General features: G+C 36.0%; 1 protein-coding gene across 8 annotated transcripts in view; it reads right to left on the bottom strand.

The window, feature by feature from the left end:
* The window catches only part of NT5C2 (5'-nucleotidase, cytosolic II), a 77702-nt gene that overhangs the window by 13257 nt on the left and 47431 nt on the right, over positions 1-17014 (bottom strand). For 5 of the 8 annotated variants that reach the window (XM_081822836.1, XM_081822841.1, XM_081822839.1 and 2 more), the window contains 3 exons: positions 4758-4875; positions 3857-3952; positions 3504-3527 (listed from right to left, as the gene is read on the bottom strand). In XM_081822836.1, coding sequence (XP_081678962.1) covers positions 3504-3527; positions 3857-3952; positions 4758-4875 — 238 coding nt within the window. Of the gene's footprint in view, positions 1-2845; positions 3330-3503; positions 3528-3856; positions 3953-4757; positions 4876-17014 lie in introns of those variants that run through there. The other 3 variants (XM_081822837.1, XM_081822842.1, XM_031034678.2) reach the window with 3 other exon arrangements.

The following is a 17014-nucleotide window of genomic DNA, read 5'->3' as shown; positions in this document are numbered from 1 at the left end:
ACAGGCTTGAGTAGCAGCAACTAGGTATCCAAGCAGAGGCTTGGAAAACACTTGCATATTGGGGCTTGCCTACTCTTGCTGCACTGCACCTCTGAGACTACTGAATGAATGAGTGACATAACCTGCTGGAAGATAAAAGACTACATACAGAAATGAGGCCAGCCACAGGCTGCCAAATGCCAGACATGTGAGTGAGGCCATGCCAGACCAGCAGAACAACCCAGAACTGCCCAGATGACTCTCAGAATTTGGAGCTAAATAAAATGGTCACTGTTTTAAGCCACTAAGTTTTGAAGTAATTTATTATGCAGTAAAAGCTAACTGACACAAAGGACTGGGAAATCAGTTAAGTGGTTATTGTAGTCTTCCAGATGAGAGCAGGTGGGGTCTGTCCTAGAGTAGTGGCACAGGAAATTAAAGGGAAGCGTTAATCATGAGAGACTGCCAAGGCCAAGACCAGGCAACTGACTGGCTGTGGCAGATGAGGGACATGAGAGTCAAAGATGATGATGCTCACATGAAGGTGTCCCTGAGAGGGTGGTGGTACCCTTAATAGCAATATGAAAACTGGATAAGAAGTAGATCTAAGAGGAATTCTATTTTGGATACATTAAGTTCAAAGTAAACAGATTTTTATAGGCAATTAGTAATAAAGGTCAAGGACTTAAAACAGAGATTCAGACTTCAGAGAGAACTGGGGTCATCTACACACAGGTAACAGATGAAGTCATGAAGACTGTTACAGTAGATGAGGTAACAGATGAAGTCATGAAGACTGTTACAGTAGATGAGGCCACTTGCAGTTCAGAGGAAAAAAAGAAGAACAGACCCATGGAGGACATTTAGGGTTAAAAGGAAAACCAGCAAAACAGATAAAAGTTGTTAGAGATGCCCAAGAACCCTGGAGAGTGAAATGAAACACTCCAAGAAGAGGAAGGGGATAGAATTAATAAAAATAGTACAGAGAAACCCAAAAGAAGAAAAACTGAAATATAAAAAGGCACAATTCTCAGGGCGCCTGGCTGGTTCAATAGGTGGAGCGTGCGACTCTGGATCTTGGGGTTGTGAGTTTGAGCCCCACACTGGGTGTAGAGCGTGCTTAAAAATAAAATATTTTAAAAATGCACAGTTCTCACAATGAATATACAGAGATTAAGTACTCTAAAGGACATCAAATTTAAAGTTCATATCAGAGTAATCTGGGTAAATTCCTACTTGGGTCTGTTAACTACCAATGGCATAGACTCTAGTTAGGAATAGAAAATCATATTAGCTCCCGGTCTTAGTCACCTTCTGAAATAAGAGTTCCCAATAAGGAATAACTACATAGAATATCTCATTTTCTAGCCTTCTAAGGTTTTCTGTAATGAAGATTAAGGTGGAAGGGAATAGTAATGATGTGCTTTCCTCAGTCAGGTTTAGTAAGATGACACTGTCTCCTTAGATACACTTTCCTATTCCCTCATTGTTAAAGAGTAATTCTTTTACATAAGGATAGTTAACAGTTATTAGGCAATTAGAACCAAACTGACTTACAAATTTAGTTAGCAATGACATTTTGTTTAAATTAAGAGCCAAATAAGGCTAGGGGCGCCTGGGTGGCTCAGTCGTTGAGCGTCTGCCTTCAGCTCAGGTCATGATCTTGGGGTCCTGGGATTGAGCCCCGCATTGGGCTCCTTGCTCAGCAGGGAGTCTGCTTCTCCCTCTCCTACTCCCCCTGCTTGTGTTCCCTCTCTCACTGTGTCTCTCTCTGTCAAATAAATAAAATCTGAAAAAAAAAAAAAAAGGTCAAATCAGGCTAGCATATATTTAAAATAAAAATTAAGAAGGAAGGAATGCTAGACTTGGAAGTTGGGGGGAAAACAGTAACAGTACAGAATACTGCTAACTTTCTGTGACTTGCAGAATAAAGATTTGATCTCAATATTATCCTACTCTAAAACTTTAAAGGTCTTTGCCATTGTCCAAAAAAGAGGCCCCAACTCACTGGCAAGGCACGTAAGGTTATGCCTGATGTGGCCCTAACCTCCCTTCCAGCCTTGTCCACCAGTATTGCTTCAATAGCTCACTTTCCCTCTCCCTCCATCCTCAATCTCTCGTTTTCCACAGGCTTTTCCTTTTGACTCTGAAGACTGTACAGCATGTGTTGTCTGAATGATTCTGCATTACCCGTAAATGGCTTATTTTTTAAACACTACTAAATGTACTTCCAAAGGAGCTATTTGGAAACTTTATGGGTTTATTTGAGGAAAGAAAGAAGGTCTGTGGATCCTGAGTTAGTAAATCTAATTGCAGTACTAATTTATAGAACTTCCCTTCCTTTTCTTCTAGAACTACCCCTTCCCCATAACACAAAAACCCCTTTCAGACATTAATAAATAGAACCTCGGTTTATCTTCATTGGAATTTTGAGTTATGGTACAATAACCACATATAAAATAGCTTACGTTGCTAGCATTATTTGCAATAGCTTTACATTCTAATCCTGTCTCCTGATATTCATGAATCTTGAACAAACCCCTCCCTCATGAGAGGAACAGTGAAAGAAAGGCAGATATAATCACAGGCCTGCCCAGATGTGTCAAGATGGGGTATTTACTTCACACTGTTCTATGTATACTTGGAAATCTTCGAGCTGGAAAGTCTTATATCAGATGCTTCACTTCCAAATAGGGCATTGCTGTGACCTCAGATTTAAAGGATACTCTGGTACAGTTAGTTTGTGCTTATCACAAAAAGTATTTACCAAAAAGATACTGTCTCTTTAAAAGTTTCAATGTGGACCATGTGGTTTTCACTACTTTGCCTTTGAGAATAACATATAGAAGAGTTATGAGAGACTGACACATAATCTATTTTGGTTTTAAGAGTTGCTCCGTCCCTGGGGCTCCTGGGTGGCTCAGTCGTTAAGCATCTGCCTTCGGCTCAGGTCATGATCCCAGGGTCCTGGGATCGAGTCCCGCATCCTGCTCCGCGGGAAGCCTGCTGCTCCCTTTCCCAGTCCCCCTGCTTGTGTTCCCTCTCTTGCTGTGTCTCTCTGTCAAATAAATAAATAAAATCTTTAAGAAAAAAAAAAAAAGAGTTGCTCCATCCCTAATGCAGTGTCAGTAGTAAATTAGGTAGTGAATAGTGGAGAAAATGTACAACTGTAAAGCCACGACGACAGAAAGTATCAAATTGTGGTATTGTGATTTTTAAAGAAAAAATTGGGATGTTTCACCAAAGCAGTAGACACTAAATTTTATCTGCTGTTTACTAGGGTGGAAAGTCCAAATTAGTGAGAATAGTGGAAATATTCTGATTATTAAAATAAAGCTTACTCTTACTTGTTTTAAATATTATCACCCTTATTCATTTTTAACCCATGTTTTTAAAAATTTTAATCACATGACCAAATATCTGAAGCTATTCATTAGATTAAAAAATAATATGTTAGCTATTAAAAATCTTAGCATTTACACTGTTGTAGTTTCAAATTTTTCAAAGCACTTTTATATACATACCTCTTCTGAGCAGCTACCTGAGAACTGTATTAAAAAGGAGAAAATAAAAATCTTAGAATTTCAAATAAGTCAAAGCTACTACAGTTCTTTTTGGGCAAGTTTCAAGATTAGCTTTGTTGGATGCTGTATAATTAGAAACCACTTAATTTACACAAAATACAAATGCTAACTATATTTATAAGTCAGTTTGGGTCCTAACTGCCTGATAAATAATTGTTAAGTATCCTTATGCAAAGAATTGCTCTTTAATGATGAGGGAACAGGAAAGTATATTACATCTGGGGAGACAGGTGATCTTCATATTGTTTCACTATAAAAACACTAGAAAGAGGCTAAAGGTTCTATGTACTCACCCTCTTATGAAGTTAAATCCATGTGCACAGACCAAAAGGTTTCCATAGGCATCAACTTTCAAAAGATTTCCATATAGTGTATCAAAAACAAGTCCCCTATGTGAAAATGAAGACATCAACAGTAATATAAAAATAATACAGGCAACAATCTTATGTAGTATTATTACTTAGTCATGATAAACCAGTGCCATCTTATTCAAGCTTTATGACAACTCAAGCATATCCCCAAACAATATAATCCTGGAGGCTGGAGTGAATAAAATCTTAAAAACTAAACCCAGAGCAAATAAAAGTATTTACTCTGTCTAAACAATCACAACTGTTTTCTGTAAGGAGTAAGAGCTTAAACAAGGTATGAACTATAATTCCTCTTAATACAGTGGTTCCATTCTAAAAGAGTCTTTTAATTTCCTTGGACAAATGAGCTGGTTTATATTTTCCTCTAATAGATGCTATATATGGGACATATAATGATGGCATCTCAAATACCATTTTCTTAATCTTAAATCTTCCCTATCAAATCCAAAAATGCAAACTGCCAACAGGGCTCCTGATGACCAAGTGAAGTGTATTAGTAAAGCAGGTAACTGCTCTCCAAGAGCAAAAGGTAGGAGTATCTGTGATTACTGCCCATCAGTTTTAATCATCTTTCTTCTTTCCCATAAATAGATCTTCAGTAACAATAACTAAGCTCAATTCAAGAAGAGAAAAGATACGGTATACGTGAAAAGTCCATGGTAATTTTAGAATCAACATCAACCAAAAAAACAACCAGAAATAAACCAAAGAATCTTTTTTGGTTCTTTTCTTTGAGGGTGGGCATGGTCAGAGATACATTTGGAATTATTAATTTGGGGGATAGAGGGAAGGATTTTAATCCAAAAAAATCTTGAAAAATTACCTGGTAGGGAATGCAGAATCATAAGCAAAGCTGAGCAGTTCCTGAGGGTAGCCAATAGAAACTAATCTCTCCACAGTTAGCTCAAAGCCAAGGGATTCATACTCCGGGGACTTGTACACTGTACAAAGAAGAGGTTCTCATTATAATAACAGTCACTGAAAATAAGGACAAATGAGTGAATTTCTACTCTTTCCCAACTCTTCCCTCTTCCTAAATATGCCATTTTCTTCTCGTCCCTCAAACTCCATGTTTTGTAGTGCCCCGAATAGCCACAGAACTCAACTGTTAGTCTGTGGAAACAGGTCATATTTTCATAGGAGCAAGAGCAACAAGAATTATCAGACATTTCAGAATAATTCTTTCATTTCTTAGGAAAACTTAACATTTTTCCCTTTATCTGTTCTTTCATGCCCACAATCTCAAGGCAGAAAAAGGAACTATGCACAGCTGTGATATTAACCAGGTAGAGAGGTCTATATATGTTGAAGGCTTCACTGATGTGTACAATTGGTGTAGGAATCCTTCAAAATGAGCTTTTAAAAAAAAACCAATTTTTACAATCCCTATTTGGCTTGGTAGTTGCTTTATACTCCTTCTCCAATCAGCATATAATTCTGTTTATCAGGATTCACTTGTTTTCTTATCAGCGCTAACAATAATATAAAGCCATCAAATTTGCATTTTAAGTTATTGCTGCAATATCAACCATAAAAAGACATGTCTGGGACAATTAGGAAAATCTGGATGTGTACCGGGAATTAGATATTAAAGAATTATGACTGGGGGTAGGGAGAGGGAGAATTGGAGGAAGGTGATCAAAAGGTACAAACTTCAGTTATAAGATAAATAAGTACTAGGGATGTAATGGACAATATGAGGACTTTAGCTAACACCACTCAGGAATGTTAAGAGAGTAAATCCTAAGAGTTCTCATCACAAGGAGAAAAAAAATTTTTTTCCCTTTATTCTTTCTTTTCTTTATATTTTACGTATATCAAAAGATGGATGTTAGCCGAAGCTATTATGGTAATCATTTTCCAATATATGTAAATCAAACCACCATGCTGTATGCCTTATTTTTTTGTATGCCTTAAACTTATACAGTGATATATGTCAATTATTTCTGAATAAAACTGGAAATACACATTTAAAAAAGAATTAGGACTCATTTTATGAGATGTGATTATAGAAGGATGGGTATATGCAAGTGTATGTATAAAATATATATATATCCTTACCTACCAAAAAAGCCTACTGAGTTTGTTACAGGTGAAATAAAATGGATTTTTTAATATGGGGGTTTCTTTCTACTATTATGTATCTTTGAAATATTCTGTAATAAAAAAACTTTTTAGAATCATCACTGCAGTTCAGCATAAAGAAAATGTTGCTCCTTTAAATAGGTTTCCTCCAAATGCAATATTTAGGTAAGCATCTTTCATTCAGTCTCTAGGAGTGGGTGAGCTGTATTAAAAAGACAAATAAAAAATAAAAAGACCTTCAATCTTGCTAAATGCCAAATGAGGCAAAAAAAATCCATTCATTTTTATCTCACAATAATGCAGTTGTTGTTGTTGTTATTATATTACTGTTCTTCTATCCACAATTAATAGTCTATCGCTCAAACTGATTTTTCACTGCAATTAGTCTGCCAACCCAAATTAGTGCTAATATGTTAATGAGTACTATTCAACTTTTCCTTGCCAAAAGCCATCTTTTAGAATATTTCTGGAACTACATAAAAGAAACCAATAATATTGGTCACCTCCACAGAAGGGACCTGAGTAGCTAAGAGATGGGGAAGGAAGTATACTTTCATGTATCTTCTGTACTTTTACAACTTGTAACATATTAATGTATATATGTTATTTTTAAATTAAGTTGTAATGTTAAAAAAGCAGGGTGAGCTTTCAGAGTCTTTTAATAAATATTTGTCGTATTTAAAAAGCCTAAAATTTTTAAGGCCCTTTAGGAGAATGAGGCGCTTGAGTCTCATCTCCTCAGAACAACGCCAAAAGTAGCTGTCATTTCTTTGTCATCTCAGGGGTAAAAATACTCTAATGTTAATGCTACACTAATATTCTCAAAACCAGCTATATATCTTCTCTGTTCAATTCCATACCCATCATCACCCTCTCCCACCAAAAAAAAAAACCCCCAAACAAACAAAAAAAAAAACCCCTTTTGGAATCCAAGAGTGTGGAATTCTTAAATCTAAATGATGTACACTGTGGTAAAGGAAGTGCTTGTATGTTCATACATACTAAAAGAATAAGAGCTGGTGTATTATAATAAAACCAGGAAAGTAGTATTGACTGGTGTCAATCTGAATTATTCTGAGAATATAAAATAATCTCTCTCACCCAACACTGTGCTTCCACTCCAACTTAGAGTAAATCTCTTTTAACAAAATTTCCATAAAACAAAAACTTTCTCAATCCTAACAAAGACCCACTTATTTCAAACAATATTTAATGAAATAAAATTCCAGTATAGTTAAACAATTTGGATAATCCACTGACATTCATTCTTACAGGATTTGGCCCATACAAAATATTCTCAATTACTAATTTTTTTCAGAAGAATAATTTGCTGGATACACCTTAAGAATGGGAGTAAAAAAACCCAAACAAACCTTAATCAGCCCCACCCAAGCTCACCCCTAAATGAGCCATTTTCCCTAGTTAGAGATCAGGTAATTATAGTGATGGAGTAATGGTGATTAAAACCTGTGTTTTTGAGACATTTTGGATTGAAACCCAAATCTAATCCCCATTTTGCCAGCACAAACCCTAAAACAGCAGAAAATAAAACACTATACACTTGCCACATTTATCTTTATTCCAGGACAGAACTTCCCAAGTGTTCAACTGAAGTGACTTTCTAAATTCCACCTACAGAAATAAATACTTTAAATTTCTTTTTACCCAAAGAGTTTAGGGTACTTTCTAAAAATACAATGTATTTTCCCCATTTGCTGACCTGAAGTTACATAGCAAGTACAAATGTAAACTTAAACCAGAATTTAGGGCTCCCTGAGTCTCATCCAAAGCTCTTTGTGGAGGGATATACTACCACTGTTAAAAATGAATGTCTAGATTACATAGGCCACCAAAACTTAAGCCTAGGTGTGGAAACACACTACCCTCCCTCCAGTTTCTTTCACCTAGTCCAAAATAAACTGCTCTAGTCACAGGGGGGAATGGATTTAGCAAAGAGAGTTCAAGTTCCACTTTGACAACACTATCTATTTCACTAAGCTCTATATTAATCAGTTAGACCTACAAGCTATTGACATTTTCTCATAAGCTTCCCGGATAATCATTTCAGTAACACGCATTCCCAGGTCATTAAGTCATCCGCTAGAGCACTATACAGTACAAGCAAGGCTGGAGAAGCAGAACCGTAGCTGCACAGATCACAAGTTTAGATGTTTTGTTCTAAGTGTCTCTTGGGAATGAACTGAATAGTCACACTTTGTTCTGACCTGGTAGCAAAAATGACTAGTCCCAAAGCCTACAAAGTATCACCATTCCTTGAAAAATAAATAAAAGCAAAATTCCTTTTTTTAATTACCAGGCCCTTCAAAGTCAGCCTTGATACCTGTGGGGAACCATATGCATCACCTCCGACTGTATGGCTCTAGGCCTCTCCACAGCTGCAAAGGCTCTAATTTCAATTTCTCTTGCAAAACTGGCAAGTAAATGATAACTTCAAGCTCAATTCTTACAACTGACTTTCCAAAACACAGCCAAAATAGGTTCAGAGTAAGCATAACCTCACACATTCACTGCTTATTTCTTCTTCAAAAAAGTCCTCAGGCCTAACCTAATTTACCCAATGTTCAAAGACAAAGGAAGAAGTTATTTCAAGGGCCAGAGTCCAAAAAAGAGGAGAGCTTCAGCCACCAGAGCAGTACACGGTGTTCTCGGGTTACGTAACTAGACTATAAAGAGAACCACCAAAGCTTTGAAAGCTGAAGCTACTGAGAGCACTTAAAGATATTCTTTACTCCATAATCTGTAAGGAAAACACAGTTCTCCAAAAAATATCAACTATGTGTTGTGGGGATGAAAGTTACAGGCTCTGTTTTGAGAAATGTTGTGCATACAAGATAGAACCTATGTTAGAGGAGACCGTCTCTGAAATGAGCCAGGATCTTTCTGCAGGGAAGTCTAAAATTCTCATGCACTTGTTACCTTTGCCACCAAGACACACTGTGTATAGTAGTTTATAGATTTTAGAAAAAGGAAGGGCAAACCTCTACAGAGGTTCCAGCCTAGCAGAGTGTTGCTGCCAAAATGAGAACTCACATGAGGCAGATGCAGATGCAGAGTGTCACTCCAGTCTTGAAGGAGTTACACTGGCTCTCCTGTTAAAAAACAAAACAAAGCAACAAAACAAAACAAAAACAAAAACAAAAACTGGTTTTAAAACTGTTGCGATGGGCTGGAACAGAGAGACACCATTTGGATATTGGTATTTACAGGAGTTACTGCCCTCCTATTTAGAAGCCTCTGACCATCACTAAAATTCGTCTAAATGGCCATAACAAAACAAGGGTATTGAAGATAAGCCTAAGTGTTGTGCATTATTTAAATATTCTGACACCCTGAGCCTGGAATATAAGCCAAGTCTGATCCTGAAATATTAAGTTAAAAGATAAACAGAAAAATAAATTTATTTTGTCTTAGTTTATTTTCTCTAGCACATTTCAGGTTTATATGACAGAAACTGAATGTAGCTGGTAAACAATATTTAAAATTGAACTACAGTAAGTGAAACAGGCTAAATAAGGATACGAGAATAAACCAGAGCAGTCTCATCTTGCTGTTAAGCACCCATGTTCCTAACTACCTAATTTTCTACCCTTCCAACACCTAAATTTGTCATCTTGTTACAGACAAGAACCAACTTCACGCTGCTAAAAATCTAACCAGATGTCTAAATGTGGAATAGAAGCAAAACTTTATTTTGATTCTATCAGTGGTATCTGCCCTCCTAAGCAGGGTCTTACTATTATAGTCAGAGAAACTACCTAGTCTAGTAAAATAACTGACTTGAAGATACATATAAGGTATTGACACTTTTAAGATATGCACTATGTTTAACTTTACAGGGAGTCACTTTCCCTAGAGACATTTAGGTTTTTAAAAACATGGTTTGACTCCTCAAACTTTTTTGTGAAAGGAAGATGGCATTAAATAAAAGAGCAAAAATGACCAAATATAATATCTAAAAGTCCTAAAACATTACAACTAGGAAAAACCACCACCACCAATCATTATGAAAAACAAATATCCAACCCAACCACCCAAGAATAGCTTGTTTTTATGCTGTGAATGTGATTAACATCAACCTTCTCTATTTAGGTTATGCAATGTTGGTTCTCTGAGACTATAACCAGAAAAGGCAAACTGATTCACATTTTCATTAAGGAGATTTTAAATAAAACTTTACAATTCTCATATAAGCAGCAGAGGACTTTTCCCACTTTTCAAAACTATTTGAAAACCCTAACACAATAACACATAGTAAAAACTTCTATCTCTAATCCAAGAGATCACAAATGATCCTAAAAAGATATTGAGGATTTCTAAAAACGATCTTAATTTTAATTTACTTAAAATACAAAAGCTAGATGCCATGCAACACTTTTAGTAATATAAAATAAAACCAACTCCCAAACGGTTAAAGAATGTAAATAAATAAATAAGGGGAATTTGGAAGACTGCCAATTTCAGTTCACTGCAAAAGCAAAATTAAATGGTAAGCAAGAGATTTGTTTAAAAAATTATTACTATTTTAAAATAAAATGAAAAAACATACAATGTTATATTAGTGTCAGGTGCACAACAGATACATTACGCAGTGCTCACCATGATACATGTAGTTTCCATTCAGAAAGTACGGTTTTCGATTCAAAACAGAAAAACTGAAAATTTGAGACAACTTTAAAAATCCTCCTTAACCAAAGGAGCTGCCTGTAATTTTAAAATTCAAACAGCTATTATGTAATTTTTTTCACCAGAATAAGAACAGATCATCACACTCAAATGCTTTTACTAAAACAAAAACGCCTGTACTAAAGTTACAGTAAAGTAACAAACACTTGGATGCCTACTGTGTACCAGCTACTAGATGCTAAGAACAAAAAACAACCCATGGTCAGTGGCTTGAAGGAGCTCAAAGGGTACTACAGGGATATACAATTAGATATTTATAATAAATTTTAGAGGATCAATTCCATAATGTGATTAGAGAGGTACAGAGGAACAGAAAAAGGGCCAATTAACCCAGCCCAGGAAATCTTCTTAAAAACTATGTATGATTTATTCAACCTTAAACAGATAGTTCATTTTTATAGCCAATATCTCAAGGTACTTTAAAGTTCACCAGACAGACTTTCTGAGATTCAGATTCAGGTAATATGTTCCAAACATCTCTATCAGTGTCCAATTATTATGCAAAATGGGCTAAGCATTGGTGCATGTCTTGCCTAAAGGGGGAAGTAGCTACTTAGCTACTCATACTCAGCTACCCTATGGGAACTAGAGCCAAATGTTGCCAATTGTGTGGTAACAGCCAGCCTAAATTTTTACTTCTAGCTCTCAATTTTTAACTCAATTTAAAAAACCAACAAACTCTATTTGAGCCAACTATCATCTGTGGTCTGAACTGGGTCCATGGGCCACCAGTGTGCAAAGTCTAGCGTAGACTTTAGGTCATATACTTCCACATAAGTTTTCCCACCTAATTGAAATGTTTTGACTATCCTCCTCAGAGTCTCGAAGTAAACAGAATTTACGTACTTACTGAATTGTAAATCCAGATGGAAGTAAATTCATTCTTCAATAACCACAGAGTATCCTAGATAATCCTGTTATTCTATTCATCTCAAAGAAAAATTGAGAAGGTGGATAAAAAAAAACTTAGGAAATAAAGGAATCTTTATGCACTTAATGTGGTCCCCTACCACAGTGCCATAACAATTAGGACAGAACAACTGTAATTACCTGAATTTGATTCCTTCGTATGACTGTCAAACCAAACAAATGTTCCCAAAGATTGAAAGAATAAGAATCACCTCATGATCTGCCTAGGTAACCCCCACTATTAGAGTTCCCTGACCTAGCAGGATTTTATACACAGGGTTTAACCTTAAATCTTCATTATACAGCTTGACTCCAGGATAAAGCAAACATTCAGAGAATGTATATGCAGAAAAAAGATGATGGATCAAAAGTAATTATTATGTTACTCTTTTTAAATTAAAAAAAATTTTTTAAAGATTTATTATTTCAGAGAGAGAGAGGGTGCCCACGCACAAACAGGGGGAGGGGCAGAGGGAGAGAGAATCTCCAGCAGACTCCATGCTGAGCCCATTGTGGGGCTCAATCTCACCACCCTGAGATCAAGACCTGAGCCATAATCAAGAGTTGGATCTTAACTGACTGAGTCACCCAGGCGCCCCTTAAATTTTTAAAAAATTTTAGTTCCAATGTAGTTGATGTTAAGACTTTTTTTTTTTTTTTTTTTAAGATTTTTATTTATTTATTTGACAGAGAGAGACACAGGTAGAGAGGGAACACAAGCAGGGGGAGTGGGAGAGGGAGAAGCAGGCTTCCCACAGAGCAGTGAGCCCGATGCGGGGCTCGATCCCAGGACCCTGGGATGATGACCTGAGCCAAAGGCAAATGCTTAACGACTGAGCCACCCAGGTACCCCTGATGTTAAGACTCTTAAAACCACTTCATCCTTGTTGAAAATAGCAGGCAATGTTTTTTTAAAAAATAAGATTTTAAGTAATTTTCCTAATGTAACTAGTACATGACACTTATTCAAAAAAATAATCTGGTTTACATTTGAATGCTTTTATGACTGGTAATAAAAAGATCATAAACACTGATAAGTGATTATTTCTATCACTCACCTTGTAATGGAGGAGATGGAATTGGATTTTATTAAGCAATCTTTTAAATTTCCTAATGATCTAGGAACCAACCACATATTATTGCAATTCAGAGAGATGAATTTAAAATCAGTGAAAACCCTAAGTGGGAGGCTGAAATGACATAAAAGGAATCAAAGCTTGGAAATTAAGTGCAGACCCATATATGTATAATAGGGATGCCTAAAAGTAATATATAGCTAATATATAAAATATATTTAAAATATAAATATATATCTAAAAATGATAGTCTTGAGGGTATTTATCTCAACTAATATAAAAAGCTTTTATTCACAAGTAATATAATGCACTGGAGTATTATTTCTTTTAAAATTCTTTCCTAACACAGACCACCTCAAAAGCATGCTTGGTTTGTAGAAACAGTCCTTCGTTTTCTGAGCTTGTTAGTATAAGAAATCCTTAAGTTTAAGAAAAAGCAGTAAGAATACCTAAAAATAAAGATATCTCAAATGAAAATGAAGAATAAAAAATCTTTACATTTAAATGCCTTTTTAAAAAAATCACTTCATTGGCGTTTTGTCAGTTTCCTCTATCAAGTTTTGTTGTTTTTTAAAGTAGGCTCCACTTCCAACGTGGGGCTTGAACTCACAACCCTGAGATCAAGAGTTGCAGACTCTATCAACTGAGCCAGTCAGGAACCCCCTCTATCTAGTTTTTTAATTTAACTTTATTAAGAATATATTTTTTTAAGATTTTATTTATCCATCTGACAGAGAGAGACACAGCAAGAGAGGGAACGCAAGCAGGGGGAGTGGGAGAGGGAGAAGCAGGCTTCCCGTTGAGCAGGGAGCCCAATGCAGGGCTCGATCCCAGGACTCTGGGATTATGACCGGAGCCGAAGACAGACACTTAACGAGCCACCCAGGTACCCCAAGAATATTTTTTAATCATACACAAAAATACAGAGAATATTAAATGAGGTGCTTTAAAACTATCACCCAAGCTTTAACAATTATCAGTATTTTGGATTTTTTTTTTTAAGATCTTATTTATTTATTTGACAGAGAGCACAGGCACAAGCGGGGGAAGGGACAGGCAGAGGGAGAAGCAGGCTCCCTGCTGAGCAGGGAGCCCTATGCAGAGCTCAATCCCAGGACCCTGGGATCATGATCTGAACCAAAGGCAGACACTTAAAAGAGCGACTGAGCCACCCAGGCGCCCCAGTATTTTGGATTCTTGTTTATCTTTCCTAATCTTTTCTCTTCCAATTTAATAACTTTTATCAGATCAAAAGTTTTTAAACACATCTTTCATAGAATATCGAAATAGCACAATTATACACAAGTTATCATATACATGCACATACAAAATTATTAACTAGTTTGGGTGATCTTTTAACTACTGCTTAAATATCCTTCCCACTTAGAGGGCAATGCCATACTAGAACTGTCGTTTATCAGCAGTTATAATAAGAGCCTTCCAAATTAAGTATTGCTCAGAAATCTTTTAACTATATTAATGCTGTCAATTTTACAGTCTTTTTTTTTTTTTAAGATTTTATTTATTTGAGAGAGAGTTAGGGAGAGACAGCACAACCAGGGGGGTAGAAAGAGCACAAGCGGGGGTGGAGAGAGGGAGAAGCAGGCTCCCCACTGAGCAGGGAGCCCAATGTGGGGCTCCATCCTAAGACCCCGGGATCATGACCTAAGCCGAAGGCAGACACTTAACCGACTGAGTCACCCAGGCGCCCCAATCTTACAGTCTTGATGAGAAAATCGTTCTACCAAAAGCACTGCTCTTTTGGTATGAAAGTACTGATTAGTATTATCATATATTAATACTCGTAGGAAAACAAAGTTAACACGTAAGGTGATATGTTGGGCCAAAGAAAACAAGAGTGTAAACATGGGAGAAGAATTTTAAACTGGGCATGCCATCAACAATAGCTTTAAAAAAAATAGCTTAGTTCAGTTAAACAAAACAAACTAATAAAGAAGGCAAAGTATTTTTACCTAAGGCTCAGTAAATTTATTCCAAAATAACTTCTAAGTTCTCTCTCTCTAAAAGACAACTACACCAAAACAGAACAAACAAACAAACAATTGTGAAATGAAAATAATCAAGCTACATTATGAGATGTGACATAAAATAATGTCCTTTATTTTCCCCACCTCCTCCCCAAATAATGTCTTTTAAAAGCAAACATAATAGAACTTACTCATCCAACTGAGCTTTCTCCCATTCAAAATAATCACTCCCCAAGTCAATATATATTTATTCCAATAATGCAACCATTACTCAGAACAAGTTTAAAATTCTTTCAAAATTACTTTCAGAGTCTATAGCACATTGTTCTAGATATCCTCCCTGGTAGCACATTTTTCGTGAACAGATGATGAATTTAATTTAAAGGGAAGAAAAACAGGCACCTGGCTCACTCAGTCAGTAGAGCATGCAATTCTTAATCTTAGGGTTGTGAGTTCAAATCCCACACTGAGCATGGAGCCTACTTAAAACAAACAAACAAAAATCATTCCAAAATAAAGGGGGGAAAAGTTATTCAGAGCAACGAGTGAATAAAAGGGCAAATCAAAGTGGATTAAAAAACAGGTGACTACTTAATGAAGCAGGTTTTCTTGTCTTTATAAACTGGCTATGAAAACAATTCCAAAAGAATTCCTAAAATGTCCAAGAAATGACAGCAAAAGGGCAGGCACCTGGCTAGCTCAGTCGGTATAGCATGAGAACTCTTGATCTCAGGGTTGTGAGCTCAAGTCCCATGCTAGGTGTAAAGATTACTTAAAAATAAAATCTTAAAAAAGAAAGAGAAGAAAGAAAGGAAAGAAAAGAAAGGAAGGAAGGAAGGAAAGAAAGAAAGAAAAGAAAAGAAAGAAATGACAGCAATACTGGAGTAAGTTTTCCCTAATAAGGTGACTATATGAAGGATATCTATTTGGAAGCATATTTTATTACAGGCTTTCTTTTATAAATAGTCTTTTGACCCATGTTATATGTGTTTAATTTTGCAAGGCACCTCAAATCCCTTTTGGAGATTTACATAAAAGTATATTTTATTGCTTTACAGTCAATACTATAAATAAAGAACCCTCCAGTTATGCAAACCCATTCAATCATAGGCTCTATAGAGTTCAGCTTATTCTGAATGGATCCTTGATACTAATCATTGATTATACTCTAGTACTAAATTATCAATTTTCATCTTCACAATTCTTCTTTCTGAGTTGAGGACAAACATAGTGGAACTTACTCATCCAAATGAGCCTTCTCCCATTCAAAATAATCACTCCCTGAGGCATTATGCCTTGCACAATACATACTGGTTAGATTTTTATTTTGTTTGTGGGTGTTTTGTCATTTATTTTTATTAATAATTTTATCAACCACAATCCTAGTTTTTTCTTTTTGGAAAGGGATCATTTGTTTTGGGAGGTGTTTCTTCTTTTTATCGATTACCCTAGTTTCTCTGTTCAAACACTCAACTTATCCCCTTACTCTATTGTTTCAGAAAAACAAACAAAAACCCAGTTAAAAAAAGATCACTAAGAGGGATAATGAACACATTTACTTATCAAATGACAATTATTTTTATATTCTTTTAATCTTCTACTTCATACATTTGATCAATTCACAAAGTGATAAATCCCTCAAGAATAAGTCAGAGGATATAAACAGGTTAATAATTTTCAATGACTTAGAGGTGCTCATTCCCTAACACAAAAATCTCTTGTATAGAGACAATCTGTTTGGGAGAATGTAGAGTAAGGTAATGTACAAGTTCTACTACATTTTTCTAGAAGGATGGCCTGAGTACTCTCTCATAATGTGGGACAATGAGAATTTCTCTGGCTTTTCTGAGATAGGTTATCTTCCTTAGTTTATACCAAAAACTTTTCAGGAAACTTTAACAGACACTGTTGTCACACTAAGAACTTCAACAGATATATCCAGTTTATACACTAGCCACAGTTAAGTTCCATTCAGCTAATGTTCCATATTAAATTAATTCATTACTGTTACAAGGAGCCTCAACTTTCTTTAAAAAGAAATGCTGAAGCACAACACAAACGTTTACATTGTCATATATTTTATTTTTAAGAAGTGCCATCTGGTGCATATATGGTCAAATGATTTTTTTTTTTTAAAGATTTTATTTATTTATTTGAGACAGAGAGAATGAGAGAGAGAGAGCACATGAGAGGGGGGAGGGTCAGAGGGAGAAGCAGGCTCCCTGCCGAGCAGGGAGCCCGATGCGGGACTCGATCCAGGGACTCCAGGATCATGACCTGAGCCGAAGGCAGTCGCTTAACCAACTGAGCCACCCAGG

Source organism: Leptonychotes weddellii, chromosome 6, assembly GCF_054177405.1.
Source record: "Leptonychotes weddellii isolate Sample4059 chromosome 6, ASM5417740v2, whole genome shotgun sequence".
In the NCBI taxonomy this organism is placed as follows: Eukaryota; Metazoa; Chordata; class Mammalia; order Carnivora; family Phocidae; genus Leptonychotes; species Leptonychotes weddellii.
Note: the sequence above shows the minus strand (reverse complement) of the source record. Positions and strands in the feature narration are given on the sequence as shown.